At 38.1% G+C, this 13,486-nt stretch overlaps 1 protein-coding gene across 1 annotated transcript in view; it reads right to left on the minus strand.

The window, feature by feature from the left end:
- Window positions 1-13,486, minus strand: part of LOC141362590 (probable JmjC domain-containing histone demethylation protein 2C) — a 59,676-nt gene that overhangs the window by 22,139 nt on the left and 24,051 nt on the right. The window contains exon 3 of the mRNA XM_073864874.1: window positions 9,986-10,099. Within this exon, the coding sequence (XP_073720975.1) occupies window positions 9,986-10,099 (114 nt within the window). The remainder of the gene's footprint in view (window positions 1-9,985; window positions 10,100-13,486) is intronic.

The raw sequence follows: 13,486 nt of genomic DNA on the forward strand, positions 1-13,486 counted from the left end.
ATCTCACAATAGACAGCTTGAACAACCTAATAAATAAATAAATTAAATATTCTTAAGAAAATGTTTAATCTCTCCTTACTCGTTTACATATGTGCAGCAAACCATGAGCCGGGCATAAACTTTTAAAAACAAAGGTCACTTATAAAATAGAAAAGGCTACATACAAGGGAAAGAAACGCTACTCTGTGCACATACAAACCACAATACAAGGCCAAAACTTCAAAACTACACCAATAAATCCCCGAATCGGGCCATTAATTGCCATTAATTGCCAAGCGCAGAGGAGTGATTGAAAGTTATGTATGGAATTATGTTATCACTTGCTCGGCCCTTCTCCTGAGGTTTCTGAGTCGAGTAGGGGAGTACTGTGAAGCCCAGACAGGCATCAGGGAGATGGCTGGCGCAGTCACGTCCCCGTCTCCCCTTTACTCCCTTGCTCGTCCGGACTTCAATAAAGCACGATGGGTATAGATTTGTGGTGTTAAGCCCACTAGTCGGGGGCGGGACTTCAGTCCTTAAAAGGGTGTCACTGCACCCATTTCCAAAACATTCGCCGTCCCGTGCATTTTTCTCATTCTCCCTAAACCAAACTGTGCAGAGTCTTTCACTAGGATGACGTTGTATCTTCAATACGTATATGTACATGTGTGTGTATGTATGTGTATATGTGTGTATGTGTGTATGTATGTGTATGTATATATATATGTGTATATGTATATATATGTGTATATGTATATGTGTATGTATATGTGTATGTGTGTGTATGTGTATGTATATATATGTGTATATATGTATATATAGATATGTGTGGATATATATGGATATATGTTTGTGTATATGTACAGGTGTATACATATGAATGGCCCCTACGCTAATTGGGTTTTGTTTTTCTTTCTTTATGTCTCGTCCTCCTCTCCGAGGACAATGAGACAAACAGACCCAGTTCCGGTAAATGTGAAAGTCGGCACACCTCTGACCCACCGGCAGACCTTCAACGTGATGCCCAGCTGATGCATGACCAACGACCACCGGCAGAACCCGCTTAACCTCCGCCTAATCTCCTTAATCGTTTCAATATAAATATACCTCCCAAGGGTTTTTCCCTCCTATGACTTTTTTTTACTTCCCCGGCTGAGCCTGGGGTTTTTTTCTCCTAGGGGGTTTTTCAACCCGGGGAGGCAGCCCTCTTGGGCTTAACTTATCACCCTCTTCTTTACGTTACATTAGCAATATGCACGCTTATAATGTTGATTCATAGCCGCATCAAATTTAGCTGCTTGTGCTATCGTGTATTATGTTGTGCTATCTGTCGTTTTTCTGTGCTTTTCACTGCTTCTATTAATGTAAAGCTGCTTTGGAACAATCACCAATTGTGAAAAGCGCTATATAAATAAAATTGAATTGAATTGAATTGAATATCCCAGTAACTGAGCAGATTGTGAAATACTCAGACCGGCCCGTCTGGCATCAACAATCATGCCACGCTCAAAATTGCTTAAATCACCTTTCTTTCCCATTATGACATTCAGTTTGGAATTCAGGAGATTATCTTGACCAGGACCACACCCCTAAATGCATTGAAGCAACTGCCATGTGATTGGTTGATTAGATAATTGCATTAATGAGAAATTGAACAGGTGTTCCTAATAATCCTTTAGGTGAGTGTACGTTATAATGTTTTGGTGTCTGTAATTTGTCAATTTTTAGCATTGTGTCTACTTCTAAATTATTGCCCATCGGCCACCTTTTCACAGTGGCAAAAATCCCATATAGGCCAGCTACTATTTCAAAAAAAAGCAAGTAAAATTTTAGCTTAAGGCTGAACATGTAATGTAAGCAAGTACCTGAACACTTACAACATGAGCTTTCGCCTATAATAAATGTCTCAGAATGCACATTGTTAAATTAAGACGTTTAAGCATCTTTAATAAACATGCCTTATAAAAAAATCTTACTGGTGTGTATCTTCAGACAAATCAATTGCGCTGGCTTATTTTAAGATCTGTCAGGGCAAGTTATTTTCAGTTGAGACAACTCGAACATGTATCTAAGTCTAGGACTAGCCTTAAGCCTTTTCTGTGAAACCAGGGGTTAAGCTGTCAACAAGTAGGCCTATATAACAAGCTATGTTAATTATAATACATTCACTTTAAAAGCAAAGATAACTGTCGCACCCTTAATAAGACCAACAACAATACATATTAGGTCTGCACAAAAACATTTGGGCTTGAAATGTATAGATATGCATTTGCACAAAGTTTGTTAATTTTGTCAAAGTTATAACCGTTATTCTACAGTACATATATTTACATTGGCCATAAACAATCTATAATACCATGTTTTATATATTTTACAAGCTTCTTTATGTTTATACTGCTTGTACTAATATGTAATTATGAGTCAAGTGTAATGTAAAAAAGATGACTATTGGTATCAGCCATAATTATTATACTCATGCATCCAAAATGTATATTGAAAATAAAATAAATTGATATAAAAAAACTAAGTATATATATTTAAATAATATGTTAAGTGACTGAACAAGACAGTCATAAACTGTCATTAACATTAATAAGATAGACTACAGCAGACGGAGAAAAACACCTGATGCTGTCCAGATTTGTAGGTGCGATTCACGTGCCTGTGTGCGTGTATGTGTTAAAGGTCTCTAATAATATCAGTGTGTGTGTGTGTGTGTGTGTGTGTGTGTGTGTGTGTGTGTGTGTGTGTGTGTGTGTGTGTGTGTGTGTGTGTGTGTGTGAGAGAGAGAGAGAGAGAGAGAGAGAGAGAGAGAGAGAGAGAGAGAGAGAGAGAGAGAGAGAGAGAGAGTGCCCCCATCTCTGATTACTATCTGCCCTTGCAAACATAAGGCAGTGTGTGTGTGTGTGTGTGTGTGTGTGTGTGTGTGTGTGTGTGTGTGTGTGTGTGTGTGTAAGCAGACTGCTTGAGAGCGGGCGGGAGAGTGTGTGTGTGTGTGTGTGTGTGTATTACTCATCTGTGCTTCAGTTCTTAGGACGAAGGGAAGACATGATTTATTCATTTACCCACAGGCAGGTTTTGATCTTTCTCTCTCTCTCTCTCTCTCTCAGCCTCAGACTGTCTTTCTTGTCTTGCTCACACAAACATTCTCTCTCTCTTTCTCCGTGCTGTTTCTGAACCTCTCTCACCTCACACTTTATTTCTCTCTCTGACAAACACACATAGATACAGAGCTCTGCTTAACTGGCCGATGAAAGAGGGAGGAATGAGAGTGAAGATAATAAGTCGGGGGTGAGGGAGGTGCGATTGGAAAGATGGCTATGTGGGCAGGTTGAAAGGCAAATCGAGCATAAGATGATGGTAAGGTTAATTAGAGTTAATTGGTGCATTATGCCACCGCTTCCTTTGATTGGTGGGCTGGTTTTCTTGCTTTTAGTTCTCCAAACAATCTGAAGTTTGCTCGATCAGTCAGTCAAAGACAAACAAACACACACACACACACACACACATACAGGCTGAAATTTACTAAGACAACAACGCTGCATGTCCCTCATACATAATATACAACAGTCTGCACAGTCTCATTATCTCACAAACACAAACAAGCCCTGCAGAGCACAAATACCTAAGCTGACCTACAATAAGCAGACAAACAGAGGACGTGTGCCACACCTCAAGACAAAATTAATATGACATTCAGAAAATGAGATCATTTTAAATGTAATTTATTATTTTGTTTGTTGTGTTATTTGAGTTTGGTCTTACATTTTGAAATGTAAACAAATAGTCTATAAATGCTAACGATTTTGTATGTAAACTCAGTGAGTGCCCAGACCTATTTACATTAAAGACCAGGTAAAGCCATTTTCGACAATTGTTTCTAAACACATTGTAAATGTATTGCTCTGTGAACTATGTAGTACTGAACTGTGGAGTTACATTGTTAAACAGTTTTTCCTCATTTCTGAGTCAGGATTATTTGGGCGGGGTTAACCCAGCACGTTTTTTGCAAGTGGGCGTAGTTTCAGCGCCGACAGCGGACATTACCCCAATGTTTGAGAGCAGAGAATCCTGCCTATTTTTTCAAGGTTTTATTTACTTGGCCTTCAAAATATATTTTTTGTCATTCAAATTTGGCTGGGTGGGTGGTTAATATCACATTTTCTGTGGTGTGATAAACTGAAAACACATTTATCATTGGACTTACACCGACTTGAATGTCTATCTACATGAAAACTTGAAATCAAATGGTAAGTTAAATAAAAGAAAGTTACAAAATAAAATAAAAATTAAGAATATTTACTCTTTCAAATGTAAAAATTGTCTCTAAAAAGACTGATGCATCTGATGTAAGACTTTATCTGATGTAAGCGTAAGCCATATGGGTGGGAAATAATATTGTCAAGTAATATCATATTCCAATATTAACTCATTCTCCGCCAGCCATTTTTTGACAAGTTGATCGCCAACATTTTCTGTAATTTTCACAAAAGTTTCACGAAATTCCTTCCAGGAAAATTTTCTTCTAAAAATATAGAAACATACAAATATATCAAATAAAAAGAACAGACCCTCTACTTTCAAACAAACTAACAGACAAACAAAACATAGAAAACAACGTTTTCATCCTATCTATATATTTTTTCTCTGCATATAAACTAATAAATATGTGTAAAAGCTAAAAATTATGGCATTTTTGTGAAGGAATTTTGTTAGAGATCAGATTCAAAACGGTTTTCAAAACACACACAGAGTTTAAAATTAGTAAATAACATTTTGGCTTCAGTTTTTTTTTTATTGGGTCTGCATAATCACGGTATTGCAGATTAACATAAAAATTCATCCGGAACACACTTTTTTATGCAAATGTTTTCTCTTAATCGACAAAATAACTCGTCAATGGAGGGGAAACAGTTAATGATTCAATCAAATTCCAAGACACAAAATCAAGTCATTATTTCCTGCTGAATATTCTGTTTGATTTAAAAAAACATCACATGAATAGTGTTAAATAAATACATTGCGAATGCTGTTACATGTTATCATCCAGCTAATGGAATACTAAAAAGGTATATCCAATATTTCTATCCAATATAGAAAACATGATGATACTTTATAGTTACATTTGTAAAATCTGCATTAACAAACTTAACAAACTAATTGAAGAGCACCTATTTCAATGTAATGCTGACAGGAGTTAATATCGTCTTTACTACCTTATCAATACGAGCCGAATCTGATCCAGAGGACCAAGTTGATTGATCAATGGAAATGTAAAATCATGAATCGGATAATTGGTGGCCTTTAAGTCATAGCTATATAGAGTGTAATGGTAAGAATTACTCTTTAAAGCAGAAATTAGAAAATTTAATACTAATGTACCAAGTATGAAAAAAGGAAATGCATGGTTGGGTTTGCTTGGTAGCTGTGGTTTAGTGTTGATGGCTAGCGTTTCGATCAGTGCTCTGTTTGATCATTTCTCTCAGCTGTCTGCGTAATTCTCATTTCTGCGGTTTACAGGACGTGAGAGGTGAGAGAAACAGACAGGATGGGCTGATAGAGTCATATGAAAGAGTGAGATGACCTCAGTATAGCGCACAGCCAAAGCATCACCACGGCAACATGTGCAAGACTGATCCAACTATTGCATCAGGAAGAGAGAAAGAGAGAGAGAGAGAGAGACAGAAAGAAAGATTATTGAAATGGATGAGCGAGTGTGTTTGTAGCCGCTCATGTCTGTGTGTGTACAGAGAAGAAAATCAGTGCTGAAGAGTGTAAAGAGAGAACAAACAATCTTGTGCTCTTTCCTACGGCGTGCCGTGTACACAAACCAAACAACCACGCGCGCGCGTACACACACACACACACACACACACACACACACACACACACACACACACGCACACACACCTAGAGTAAATGAAAAAGGAAGGGAAATAGAGGGGAGTGATACAGAGGGTTAGAAATAGATGATGCTGAAAAGTGCTTCATTGAATTTAAATTTGAGAGCAGAGGGAGAGAAAAAGAGAGAGATGTGCATGTTATGAAAGAGAGAAGGTTGATTGAGAGCGGGAGAGAGGGACGTGTAGAGGGAGGGTGATGAAGTGGATGAGATAATGACAAACAGAGGAGAGAGAGTAAAAGAGAACAGACACAGACAGATGCAGAGAAAAAGAAATAGAGAGCGCTCATAAAAATCAATACAGGAGTCTGAAGATCTGTCCTTCAGTAACAGAAGAACTGAGAGCACTAGATCAGAGAAAGAGAGAGAGAGAGAGAAAGAGGTGTGCCTTTTTCTTAAGCAATATATCACTGACAAAATGCACCGCAACATCTTTAAAGCAGATTCCACTTTTACAAAACAAAATTTAATGTAAAGAAGAGCGGGAGTAGAGTGTTATTGTTTAAAAACTACAAAACCATGAATATTGGTATTCTTATATATTAATTCAAATATGTAGATAGACGATTAATCAGATCCATACCAGAAAAAAACAGTAATATTCCTCACTGATACAATGTACACACCTGTATAAAGCTTCATACCTATCGGATTAGTCTGATTTTTAAACAATCCTTTTCAGTGGACCAATTAAGTCATCTAATCTGATGGATATGAATATCTTCTGTTACAACCATCACTAACATGAACTAAGTAATTAACTAATTGAGCTAAAAACATTCAACAAAGCTTTATTGAAGTCAGAGAGTGCGTGAGCAAAAAGAAAGTTCGGGACAGATTGTGCAAGAAATCTAAATTACAGAAGCCAAAGGTTAGAGTAAAAAATAGCGAAAATGTACTCTAAATGTGTATGTGTAGTAAATGTGTGAGATGGAAAGCAAGCGCGCGCACACACACACACACACACACACACACACACACACACACACACACACACACACACACACACACACACACACACACACACAGTGAAGAATGTTTGTGTTTGAGTGTTTGAGTGAGTGAGTGAGTGTGTCTCCAGACTTAAGGGTGGCTGACTCACAGCCGAGCGTCTTTCTCACCACAGCCTCAAATGGGAAAGTGTTCCACACAACCTAATGGAAACCACTCTGCCTGCTTTTCCCTTTAGTAAACCTCCCTCCCTCTCGCACTTACTTCAGTCTATATCTGCCATACAGAAGAACAAACACACATACACAAATACACTGTTTGTCGCTTCCTAAAAACAGCTGCACCGTTCCCGTTTCAGCTAAACAGGTCAGCAGTGCTTAACCCTTCCCTAACCACACACAGCATGCTTACTTGTCTATCTAAATGAGGACATTCCATAGATTTTTATTGTTTTTGTATAACACTAGTTATTATGAATACTAAGCTTAACTCACACTCTAAAACTAACCATAAACAACACTAACAATAAACTTTTTGCATTTTTACAACAATTTATTTCATATATTTTTATAGTGTTTTTACCAACGTCCCCAAATATAGGTTTTGCTCACTTTGAGGTACAAATTTGTCTACAAAATATAGTTAAGTAGACACACACACACACACACACACACACACACACACACACACACACACACACGCACACACACCCACACACACAGATACACGCACACAGATACACGCACACAGATACACGCACACAGATACACGCACACACACCACACACCACTGGCCTCTTAATGTACTAAGTAAAAACACAGCTTGGAGTTGTCAGGGAAACAGCAATAAATACACACTGTGATCTGTCCATGCTCCATTTTCTCTGATACATCTCTCTCACTTTCCTTCTATCTTTATCTCTCTCTCTCTCTCTCTCTCTCTCTCTCTCTCTCTCTCTCTCTCTCTCTCTGTCTCAGACACATACACACACACACACACACACACACACAGCCTACTCAGTAATTCACTCACGTCTCAGAGCTTAACACTCAAAACTATAGAGCAGTAGAGAGAAACACAGTATAGTAAATAGAAGAAAGAATACAGCTATAAATGAGAACAGCGTGCAGATCAATAAAGTGCTGTGAAGAATAAAATAAAGTTGAATAAAAAAGAATGTGTCATCACATTGCACAGCAGTGCAGTAGAGTAGAAAAAACAAAATGTGTGAATAGAATAGAATAGAATAGAACGAAACGAAACGAAACGAAACGAAACAAAACAAAACAAAACAAAATAGAGAAAATAGAATAGAACATGACAGAACGGGGAACAAAACAGAACAGAACAAAACAGAACAGAACATAATAGAATAGAACAGAGCAGAACAGAACAGAGCAGAATAGAATTGAATACGTCAGAACAGAACAAAACAGAACAGAACAAAACAAAACAAAACCGAACAAAATAGAATAGAATAGAAAAAATTGAATAGAATACAACAGAACACGACAGACCAGAACAAAACAGAACAGAACAGAATAGAATAGAAAAAAATAGAATAAAAATAGAATAGAATAGAATAGAATAGAACACGACAGACCAGAACAAAACAGAACAGAACAGAACAGAACAGAATAGAAAAAAATAGAATAGAATTTACTAGAATAGAACAGACCAAAACATGGAATCAAAGTTGTGGTTTGGGTTTTGAGGCTGTTCCTCACACAGGGTTTACAGAAGTGCAGCATTCAGAACACATCAGTGGCATGTGCCAGCGCTTTACCCAGACACTCGTTCTTTCTTTCTTTCTCTCTCTCTCTCTCTCTCTCTCTCTCTCTCTCTCTCTCTCTCTCTCTCTGTCTCTAATGTTTTCCCACCCTCTGCTTAGTGTTTTTCTCACAGTCCCCCCACCCATACACACACACACACACACACACACACACACACACAGATGAAAGACAGGATCTCTTTTATCATCCATCCACAGGCATCAGAGGCTGGGAGTGATAAAATGATGCAGCGGTGTGTGTATGTGTGTAGCTCACAGTGAATGTAAACAGTTTTCCGCAGTCCTATGTGTCACTGTGTCTACTCCTGCACTAAATTACATGATTGCTCTATGTGATTATAATAAACAAACACAGCCTTTGGCAGAATGTAAAGAGTGAAGAGTGTGTGTCTATAGCTAATTACCCAGAACATACTTTACAACAGACACACTTAACATACATCAATTCCAAAACGTGTCAAACACGCCCCTTATCCAGCATACTCATGCTTCATAACTCCAATACTCTACAGCTAATACATGTACTGTTGCAGATGCATTTAAGCCACTTACAAACGAGGGAGAATCAACATTTTGCTCTAGGAGCCAAAAAATAAGCATTGATAGTACACAAAGTTGCATTATATAAAACATACTCCACCGCTAAAACTCTTACATTAGAGAACCTATTCAACACAATCAACATTTCCTGAAGCTATCAAACACACCAAAAAACAACAAAAATCCACAATTAAATTGACTGAGCTGTTTTGTTAATATAAATCTCATTATTCAAATAGTTTAACTTTTCATTGCTATGGGATCAATTAGTAACATGTCTGTGTTTTCTCAGTTTCAGTCTTAAACACACATTAAGGGATGTGAATTCCTAAAGGCTGCCGTATTCACTCATCTGCTCTACAAACACATTGACTAATTAAACCATTAATGACTGCCAATGTCAAAATACATCACACTTCTCAGAGGAACACAAATGCAATGTGAAAAAAATTGTATTGGTGTGCACTGCCTTACATGTCATTAAAGCATAAACTTTCGAGACAAATCGCAACAGTGCTGACATCAATATAGTCCATAACAGAGATTTATAGCTTCTTAGCTGATTTACAGTTCATTAACTAGTCATCTATTGCTAAACGGTCAATGTAGAAATTGATTGGCAGATTATAGCTCTCTAATCTAAAGCATAAGACAAATCCATTGACAGCTATATAAATTCACTGTAATAATGTACTTTATCAAAATGCATAAACTGTATACACAAACTCAATAATACAGTTACACATACAGAGTATAAATACAGTATAAATAACATTCCAACACAATGACTCTGAGTGAAAACTAATCCGTTGGGTACACACCTCGAATTGCTGGAGTTCCTCCTTTTCTGTGTAGAATTCCAGCTGTCTGTCAGAGATAAACTCCACCACTGACACGCCTCCCATACATGACTGACCAATCAGAGGTTGGAATCTCTGCAAGATAAATATCGTATCAGTTGAGCGGCTTACGGACAGTGTACTTAATTCATCAGATGTTATCATAATAGCAAATAGAAAAGCGATCGATGACTCCTGTCTGTAGCAGCTGAGTGTGTAAAGTTCCAAGAATTATTTGTTATTTTTGGAAATTTGGTAAGATAACAATTGAGCAATTCATCATAGGGAAGCAATAATATGAAATGTATAATACAATGATATAACTTTCAATAACTACTAGACACAATACCTGTTTAATAAGATAGAAGTGCTCTGAGAGAGTTACCACCAAAATAAAGTGAGAACCCATGTGTACAAATGTAAGTACTTGGCTTACAAAGACATACTGTAAATTCATATTATGTAACACCACACGGCTGGATTAACCCATGTATGTGTGTTTGTATTTGTGTACATACTGTATGTGTGTGTGTATAGATTTCCTTGTGCGGGTTAGACAAACTATCATTGATCAAGTCCTTTTATATGCATGGTTTCTATTTATATAACTACTAGGCTAGCACACTAAAAGTTTCCTTGTCTGGCTGTCTGTGCGTGTGTTTGTGTGTGTTTATGCTCAAGTGTGAATGTGTGTAATGCAACACAACGGTTTTCATGTCTCTGAGGTATCCAGAAGTGAAACCTTATCTAAATGTGGGCGCAGTATTATTGTGCATGTGCATGAGTCTGTGTTTGGGTGAAGTTTTTGTAAAAGGCCTACATTACGAGAAGCCTTTAAAAGGTTCCCATGTGGAAAGGACCCTTTAATAAACATACAAAATCATGTCCTAATTAAAAGGTTTTCTGTGACGGTTAGATTTAATGATTTGAAAATGTAACTGGATCAGTATTAACAATAGAAGACAAAGGAAATCCTCATCATACGCATGCACAGAATTGTGAGAAGGCAAACGTCAGTCAGCAAACCTCAAATCACAAGTGTTGTGTGTGTGTTTGCAAGTGACTCCATAAACCACAAGCTGGAGGGTAAGGGGACAAACAGAACGCTTGCAAGCTATTTTTAGACACTCCTCTGTGTAAACTCTCTGTCTCCACCTCTCTTGTATCCGCATACTCGAACACAAAACACACACTGCACTGTCACATGTTTACCGCACTGTGGTTTTGACATTCACTTCATCGAATCAGGCAGACAGGACAAACTGACATGTTTAATATTCTTCTAAATACAATGTATTCTGCATTGTATTCTTACTGTTTATGACATCCATATGTTCAGCTGATAAAATTAAGTTTCAAAAAGGACAATAAACACCATAAAGCATCTTTAAACTTTAAGTAATACATATGAGTTTTAAGTAATCCAAGTGGGGTGGCACATTGACTCAATGGGTAGCACTGTTGCCTCACAGCAATAAGGTCCCCGGTTCGAGACCCCGCTAGGTCAGGTGTCCTTTCTGTGTGGAGTTTGCATGTTTTTGTCTGCGTGGGTTTACTCTGGGTACTCTGGTTTCCTTTCACAGGCCAAAAACAGGCAAGTAAGGTGAATTGGAGATACAGTGGCAAAAGTATGTGATCCCCTAATGCTGCGTTCAGACCAGCCGCGGTAGAGGCGTCAAGCGCGAGTGATTTCAATGTTAAGTCAATGTAAAGACGCGTTGAAGGGCGTCTGGAGGTCTCGCAGCGTGAATGAGGCGTTTACCACGGCACGTTAGACGTGATTCCGCCTCGTTCGCGCGAATGGCGTGAATTGAGCATTGCTGCGGTAAGCGCGCGAGTTGAAAAATGTGAACTTTGTTGGAAAAATGTGCCACGTTAATAAGGAGCTTGCTCTAGTAGTGACATTATGACAGAAAGCGAGCAGAGTCGCAGAAGCCCCTCCCATGACGCGAATTTCCGCGTGAATGTCTCAATGACTAGAATTTCCCCCACGAATGAAGCGAGTAAACTCAAAATGTTCAAGCGGCAAACTAGACGGGGTAGACGCGAATTTGACGCCTTAAACTCTGTAATAATCAGACATGGGGACTTGTGACTTGGACTCGAGTCGACTTGAGTCGCTATTTTTGTGACTTGTGACTTGACTTGACAAAAAATAAAATACTTGAGACTTGACTCGGACTTGGAAGTTAAAGACTCGGGATTTGACTTGACTTGAGACACGATGACTTGAATGACTTGAGTGTTAATCACATCATGTTTTCAGTTAAAATATATAAACTGTTTAAAAAAATTAAGTTGATCCAGCTGGAGCGCAGGCTGAGAATGGCATTGTCATGACTGAATCACGACACTATCATCAGTCATGACTCATGCCCTCTCGTACCTTACGCACACCACACCCCCTTAGAACAGATATCAACATGTCAGCCGGAGGGGTAGCGAGGGTCATCGCTTTCGGCTTCAACAAGATGGCAAAAGACGAACAGTGCGTTGCAAGACACGCAACATTAAAATCACGGGCAGCCACAACCTCCAATTGCATCCGTCATTTGAAGAGCCATTATGCCCAGTAAGTGCTTGTCAATTTGTTAATATCTGGTTAGTTGGTAGTTAGCTAATGTAATAATAGCTAAAGTAGACATTAACCCTCATCATACCGTGTAGGGGACAAATGTGGGCAAAATAATTTTGATTTATTTTTTAAAAATACTTCCCTTGATTTAAGCGGTAGAGACTTTTTACTTTTTACTTTTTCTACGTTTGCCACCTGAACACACACAGAGAAAAATTACTAGATTCTACAATGTTAAGAGCGGTTCACATATTGCGTCTTTTGCGCCCTCAAGTTTGTTATATCAAATATAAGCGCGCGAACGGAAGAGATTACAATTTTGTTTGAGTCCATGATGTATTTTACTGAAAATTAGTATTTCTTTATATCTTTATATTCTATATATCTTTATTAAGATCAGATTCTGCAGGTAAAATTACAATAATAAGGTGACTTGACTTGACCTACTACAGGACTTGACTTGACATAGCCGGTGACTCGACTTCACTTGACTTGCCCAAGAAAAAAAATACTTGGGACTTACTTGAGACTTGAAAGTTCAGACTTGAGACTTACTTGAGACTTGCACATGTGTGACTTGGTCCCATCTCTGGTAATAATTCGGTAATTCACGGTAAGAATTAACTGGTTTTCTACAGTGATTTCCCATAAAAAGGGATCTAATCTTCATCTAGGTTACAACAATAGACAAACCATGTGCATAAGCTGACAACACACAAATAATTCTAGTTTCTTGTGTTGTGTCTATTTTGAAAACACCCATTAAACATTCACACTGCTGGAGGTAAATGCAAGTGAACCCTTGGATTATAGCTTGTTGAACCTCCTTTGGCAGCAGTCACTTTCAGTAGTTCTGAATCAGACCTGCACATCGTTCAGAAGGAATTTTAATCCATTCCCCTTTACAA

Source organism: Misgurnus anguillicaudatus, unplaced genomic scaffold (genome assembly GCF_027580225.2).
Source record: "Misgurnus anguillicaudatus unplaced genomic scaffold, ASM2758022v2 HiC_scaffold_28, whole genome shotgun sequence".
Taxonomy (NCBI): domain Eukaryota; kingdom Metazoa; phylum Chordata; class Actinopteri; order Cypriniformes; family Cobitidae; genus Misgurnus; species Misgurnus anguillicaudatus.